The sequence below is a fragment of the Hypomesus nipponensis genome, chromosome 6 (genome assembly GCF_054491055.1).
Source record: "Hypomesus nipponensis isolate SF chromosome 6, ASM5449105v1, whole genome shotgun sequence".
In the NCBI taxonomy this organism is placed as follows: domain Eukaryota; kingdom Metazoa; phylum Chordata; class Actinopteri; order Osmeriformes; family Osmeridae; genus Hypomesus; species Hypomesus nipponensis.
Genome location: NC_140366.1, coordinates 6,530,894 through 6,538,033, shown reverse-complemented (window position 1 = coordinate 6,538,033; position 7,140 = coordinate 6,530,894). Strand labels below are relative to the sequence as shown.

The following is a 7,140-nucleotide window of genomic DNA, read 5'->3' as shown; positions in this document are numbered from 1 at the left end:
CATATACACCACACTAATGTTAGCATTTGTAGCCTAATATGTATAAGTTGGTCCAGTAGCACAAAATGCAGTAATCTAAGAAACGTGTAGATAGTTTGGTCAATTAAAATGTACTAGAATGTACTTTCAATAGCATTGAAATGAAGACCGTTGTCCGAATACTATACTTTGTAAAAAGGAAATAGTACGTTTACCACAAATATTTAATTTCCTCGTGCCTGTTCTTGTTTTCTGTAGTATTGTGGTATTTGCCAGTTTTACCAGTCTTGCGCCAGCATGTTCAGGCCTGTAGAGGTTGGTCGACCGCAGGAACTGTCTTCCTGTGAGCACACACTGCTGACTCTGTAGGGCACACTCTCCACTGACTGACATCAGCAATTCTCTTTTTCAAACTGCCTGACGGCTGTTCCCCAAGATGGAGTTATGAAAAACTCTCTTTGAGTCACGGAGAAACGGATGAGGTAGAGAAATCCATTCAGGCACTAAAACACATTTCTCTTTGACCTTCGGTGTCAATCAGATCCTTCTGGCTGATGAGGTGGTTGAAGTTAAGTGTGTGTGTGGTGATGAAGGGGTGGGGGGGTTAGAGAAGGTCCTTAAAGGTCTTAAGAGGGACACTAGGGTGGTCTGGTTCCTCACTCACCTAATAAAGACATTTGGGACCTGGACTCTTGTGACTGATCCGAGCGCTCACATCAGCCTTCCAGACAGCACTCTCTGTCAACGGGGTGTTAACAAGCTAAACTTCCCTCGGCTTCAAAGCTGCCGTATCAGCTACTAAGGAAGTGGTACCGTACAAACTGCTAAGGAGGAGGTACCATATAAACATGAGGAAACACGAGTTAGCTGCTACAGTCAGTGCTTTGCTTGTGTTTCCTCAATTGGTGCCGTCTGTTCAAAACAGAGAATGGCCTTGCTGTGTTTGTAGTTTGAGGGTCCAAAAGCAAACTGGTGTCTTGCTTCTCCACCAGGAACCAACTGGCGAGGGGGTGGGTCCCAGATGAAATGGTGCTCGTTAGTCAGCGAAAATTCAAACCTCGTGTCACCGGAGTGTGCAGTTCCCACGTTGGGTAGTTTCACGGTAACGTACGACGCCTGCCCACTTCCTCTCGATCGCTGGCTGCTGCAGAGAGATCAGGAGCCTCATGAAGAACCGTGAAGGTACGTGGAGCGTCTATCTACCAAGGTATCTACCTGTCTGTCTCATCCTTACCTGTTCTCAAAGTTCACTGAGTGTTCTGTACTGGTCTTTCTGAGGAAAATCAGGCCTACAGCGACATGCGGTGTGGAGAGATGAGGACCATTGTTGTGCTTTGTGGTTAGGCCACGTGAAGGTCTTGCAACGTGCGTTTCTGCTATTTCAGACATAGTGCCCAACTGGACGTCTGCAGGCCAAGCATCGTAACGTAACCTGCTTATTAGGACACCGGTGCCAGAACCAGGCAGTTCCCATCCACTGGTGCGATAAATTAAAGAAGAGATGGATCTGGAAAGAAGTGAATAGTCAGTGTTGTGTAGATACTTGTAGCAGTCCTGGTTTAGAGTGTTGTTATATATTAGCACAGTGGCCTGGTACTGTTTATGTTATTATTACACTAATGTGTGTGTGTGTGTTTGTCCAGGCCCAAGCATCAGTTTCCTGGCATAGAGACAGGAAGTTAGGGGGAGGGGAAAGTCTGCTCTGGGCCGATAACACAGAACAACAGTGATTCTAACTGCGTTGCTTGTGTGTGTGCGAGAGTGAAAGAGGGGCCACGTTTGCTTTAAGTCCCGCCTGATTTGTACTTGGATCGCAGCATCAGTCATGTAACCTTCCTCTGGGCAGGCAGGCTGACAGGGGTGGAGGGAGGACAGCACTAACACAGGGGCAGGCCTTGGTTGTCATCTTTGGAACACACACACACCAAGTCCTTTGAGAGGAAATGTTTTGTTTGTGTTGAGTAGCAACTGGGTTCATTAGCTCCCAACAGAGGCTGCTACCAGGTTGCAGCATGCTCTCTAGAAACATCCATGATCTGGGCTTTCAGATCTTACCGTGTCTGTGAAAGGTGTGTGTGTGTGTGTGTGTGTGTAGGGTGGCAGCTATGTGGCCCTCTTTGTTCAGCAGTATAGTGTGTAGTCCACTGTGTTCTGAGGATGAGTGGGTTGGGAAAAAAATGTGCCAGTGTTGTCGTGACGACAGCCTGTGGTATCAGTCAGTACCAGGGTTCTACAGTGGCGTGTCTGTTCTCCGCCTGCCTGTCTGAGCTGGTCCTGGGTCAGCTCTCCATATCCAGCTGGAGTTTAAAGGTTAGATTGTAAAAAAAAGCGAGCAGGTCCCAGATAAGTAACTGTGGCCAATATCTCAATGGAGAAAGGGCTACAGAAGTTTATGTTTGCAGATGATCTATTAGCACACGGTCATTGCAAGTCACACTGAAAATGGGCAGCTGCTAAGTACTGTCATTAGTTTACACTTGTGAGGACAGTAGATGGACAAGACTATTTACAAAGAAGAATAGCTTTTAACCCTGTTGGATTTGTTACAGGGGTTACACTGTATATGGTAGTCTACAGCAACGAGTCTACAATGGCAGTGAGGTTACAATGGCTCGTATAAAATAAATAGGAAAATATATCCTGCACCACACAGGTGCTTAAAGAGACACACAAAGGTGTTTCTATTGCAGAGTAAGGATCTAACAACAGCTTAACAAGCAGCCTACCCATTCCTGCTGTCCCTTTAGGGAAGCCTGGCAGGGTAGCTGCCTTAAGAACACGAAGGGGGGGAATCTGAATCATGCAGATGATGGGCAGGTTGCGTAACAATCTCTTGCTCTGCTGTCACGCCAGAAAGAATCCGAGTGCCGTGTTTGTGTTCCCTCATGTCGGGGGTAACTCCTCGTACCTAAACATTCAGTGAAAACACTGAACAGTGTACCAGAGTACAGACCCATTCCCTGTAGCAGGCCTCCAACGTGCCCCGCTCTCTGGTCGTGTTGCCAGGCCGCCAGAGCGGTCGTTCTCGTCTAGGGTTGGCAGCGCAGTGGAGATGATCAGTTCAGTGAGCGGCGACAGAGAGGAGAGCAGGGTGTCCGTTTAATTGCGGGGGCTCTGGGTGATTTAACTAGGACAAAGAGATTCAGAGTTTTTTTATTTGATTCTGGGAGTGATTCTTTCAGCCTTTGTCTCGCTGTTTCTTTCTCATTTTTTTTTTTTCTCTGCTCCAGAATCTGTCTTTTTTTCTGCAGTCAGTTTATCTTTCTCTCCCGGCAAGACTACCTCTTTCTCCTACCTCACTCTTCTCAACTCTGTCTCAATGGACATTATGTACTGTGGAACAGAGTAGAGTCTAGCAACAGAAAGAAAGTGCGTCTGGTGTGCAATTGTATTTGATGTCAGTCTGTAGAATTTGCTCGAAAAACAGAAGTGCTGAAGTGACTGCAACAGGATGTATTTTGAAACTCGACTGAAATCTTGAGCATTTCCACATAGTGGCTGCTCCTTCTTGGCCATCAGCTATTGTGTAAAAATAAAAAATAAACCTGTACCAAAAGAGGAGTAAAGCCATCACTTCTTAATGTTTTTTTATTGTTATGTTTAGCATTAGAGAGAAACAATCCTGTGAAAAGTGAATAGAGAAAGGAGAAGTGAATAGATACCCAGCCAACACCTGTGCAGTATTCCCCTAAAGCCAGTTTCACATGAAAAGCGAAAATGTTAGCACAGTTTGTCCAGTCAATGTGTAGAACTCAGCTCCTGTTCTGCAAAACGGCTCTGCTGTAGGAATGTTACCATGCAGTGAGCCTGTACGGTTTCGTTTAGGAATGTAACCCAACAGCTTATAAACTGGTCCCCACATTTAATGGCAATATACATTTAATGGCTGACTGACAGGGTAGATGAGCTTTAAGAGCAGGTATAGGCCTAGATGTAATGGCAATTAGGCCTAACTGTTTACCTTTCAACATGGGGGAGGGTCTTACTTGACCTCAGACAACACAACTGTCACATTCCTGCTCAGGGGTGTGTCTGCAGGTGAGGTGAAGCTGAGAGAAGCTGAATCAGCAGCTGGCCTGTGTGTAGACACACACGCACAAATGTGTGCGCACACACACACGCAAACATACACACACACACATCCAGTATATACCTGGCAGGGATGTTGAGGGTTTTGGCTGTGGCTAGTTCAAGTGTCTTGGTAGAGGTATTTTTAGGTTCCTTGTACAGTTACTATTTTCAATTTATTTCCTTTTTTTGGACAGAATATGACAAGTCTGTGGCTGAACAAATGATTGAATTTTGGAAAACTTCCAAAATTGTTGTTCAGGTAGTCAGGAGAGCTGGCTACATCTCTTTATGTGAGACGACGTAGGCTTTAACCGGGGTAACAAGGAGGCAGTAGAAGCCCACTTACCCTTGCCTGGCTGCAGTGGATGTTCTCGGCAAACCGCCAAGGGGGAGGAGACTAAAAGCAAGCTTTTGCAAGAGGAGCCCTAGTGAGCTCACATCCTTACGTTGCTGTTGCCAGCGAGGCGACTCCACCGCAGCGAGTATTCAGGAACCTTCATAGGAAGATTTACGAGAGTAGATGTAAGACAGATCTTGAAATAGGAAGCCGTTACATTTTCGCTAAAGGTAAAACTGTATGTCGCTTTACCGCCATGCAACCATGGCCAGCTCTTAAGGATCTCTCTCCATCTTTGTGAGATCACGTTCTGCTTTTCTCTGGTCGGATCTACCCTCGGAGTTTCGCTGCGCTTTCTTGCGCATATATATATCATTATGTGGGGGAGAAACGATTTTGAAGATGGATATGACACTTTTAAAACAGGTAAGGCTTTAGAATGTCATATTCTGTAAAATGGCTACAGCTGATATTTATTATAGCCTAGATAATGGCAACAGTGTTGCGAGTCTTACCATCGACCCTAACCCTCACTGGATAACGGGACGTCTTCATCAGCCAATTGTGCTAAGCTAACGGATACAGAAAGCTTAATGTCCGGATTGTTGACTTGATTTGTTCGGTTAGATGAAGATATCTTGACACGCTCATTTATATTCATATTTTGTCAACATTCCTTCCAGTCGATTGTATGATAGCCCAAACTGAAAACTGCTGAAACAGAGGGGAACAGAGAGGGAGAGCTATTTGCGTCATTTCTGGGATTTAAATCGGAAGAGGTATGAGATACATACGGCACGGCGGGATAGAATTTAGGTTTATCACGCCCACTGTAACTGCACAACAACCATCATGGCTTGACAGCGATGCTTCTGCGTGTGTAAAATTGCATTGTGACAAGGTGATGGAACCCCCCACCAGTCCCTTTGTCTCGTGGGCAGTGACAGTTCCGTAGCCTATGTCCACTCATACTGGGAATTTGCCAGGGCCCGCCGAAACTAACTGTAGGTAAAACCGTTACAGGAACAGGCCCAAACGCCTTTTCTAACTAGGTTGTATTATCGTCTAGATTCAAGGCCGGTATTGACATATTTTGAAGCAGAAATGTTTTCAGAATTGCTAAGGCAAAGCAGCAGTGGGATACTGCAGAGTCAGTCATTGAGAGGTACCGGTGACATGGTTGACATGGTGAATGGTTGAATTATTGATCTGATGTTACATAAGGCCATATAGCTAAATTTTCCCCCAAAACTTCCAGATATATTCAGTAGAGATATTCAGACCTCTATATTCAACTTAAAATGCAATTAAACAGTCAAGTTTCACATTTCCAAAGAGACAATAGCCTGTTAGTATTAATATTCCCAAAGTAATTGTTTGTGTAAGGAATAAGGAAGTAAACGCTTGTTTCATTTCCAAACCTCTGAGATTGTGAAAACAACGTCACCCTCTTCCATGGTCTTCCCTGTAACAGCCCGTGTCTTATCTGTGTGTGACTTCTTGCATGTATGTGTAGATGCCACTGTCCGTTACAGTTAGATCATGTAGGCTAATGTCTTGGCTGAGATTACACCAGCTGGATTACAGAAGTCCAGTGGAGCTGCTCACAGTTCTGTTCACCTCAATCTGCGCCGCCCTTTCAGTAGCCGTCCCCACACACTCTTTTGATCCCAAAATACTGACAGAGCCCGTCACCCTCAAGTCACCACCCATCTTTTGGCGGAAGGTTCCAGATTGGGAACCCTGGGCTTTAGCTGTCAGAGCCACGACAGAAATCACAGGTGTTTGTGAAGTGCCAGTGAGGCAGGCAGACAGGCATTCTGAAACGACGCAGGTAGACAGGCATTCTGAAAACAACGCAGGCAGACAGAGAGACAGACTTGGTGAGAAGTACTAGAGGCCCCTGAATCTATTTATCTGTCTCTCTCTCTTTGCCCCCATCTCTCTCTCTCTCTGTCTCTCTGTCTCTCTGTCTCTCTCTGTCTCTCTCTGTCTCTCTCTGTCTCTCTCTCTCTCTCCTAAATTCTGCCCCATCCTAATCCCCATCCTTTCTCTCACTCTACCTTTCTCCTCCACCTCACCAGGTCAGTCTTAGTGTCTGCCGTCTAACGCGATCCGTCTAATATTAGAGCAGACAAGGAGCTAGCCGGACTGGGCATGCTCAGTCCCAACCAGGGAAGGGATGGACACTTTAAGGTGTTTAACTTTTAAAGGTGAGAGTGACTCACCTCTTTATATCACACACCTGACCTGACCTGAGCCGTAGCCCTCTTCTGACCACTTTCACACACACACATATATACCATGCTTACCTGTGGATTAACCTACTGTACTTGTCCTGTTCTCACGCACTAGTCTGTCCTATTATGTAATGTGTCAGAGTGCAGAGAAGGCAACAGAGGCTGCTCCTTTAATCAAATGTTATTTAGGTAGAGGCTGAGAGGCTGGTTGTTATTTAGGTAGAGGCTGAGAGGCTGGTTGTTATTTAGGCAGAGGCTGAGAGGCTGGCTGGTGGAAGGTAGAGGCTGAGAGGATCAAATTGGCCTCACGGCTCTCACAGCCAGTCCACAGGAAGTCCGCAACCAAACACTTCCTGATCGTCATACCTTGCCTCTCTTGGTGACCTGTCAACACTCTTCTTCTCTATCTTTACCTACTTGCAGCAACTCCATCGCACAGAGCGTAAAACAGCCTCGGCTTGATTACAGTTGAGCTGGGATCGATTCATGCTGTCTTTGACCACATTGGTCTAT

At 45.9% G+C, this 7,140-nt stretch overlaps 1 protein-coding gene across 2 annotated transcripts in view; it reads left to right on the top strand.

The window, feature by feature from the left end:
• The first annotated feature begins 4,481 nt into the window (after positions 1–4,481).
• Positions 4,482–7,140, top strand: part of cep85l (centrosomal protein 85L) — a 32,700-nt gene continuing 30,041 nt past the window's right edge. For both annotated transcript variants that reach the window (XM_084699301.1, XM_084699300.1), the window contains exon 1: positions 4,482–4,813. In XM_084699301.1, the coding sequence (XP_084555427.1) occupies positions 4,765–4,813 (49 nt within the window). In that variant the 5' untranslated portion in view covers positions 4,482–4,764. The remainder of the gene's footprint in view (positions 4,814–7,140) is intronic.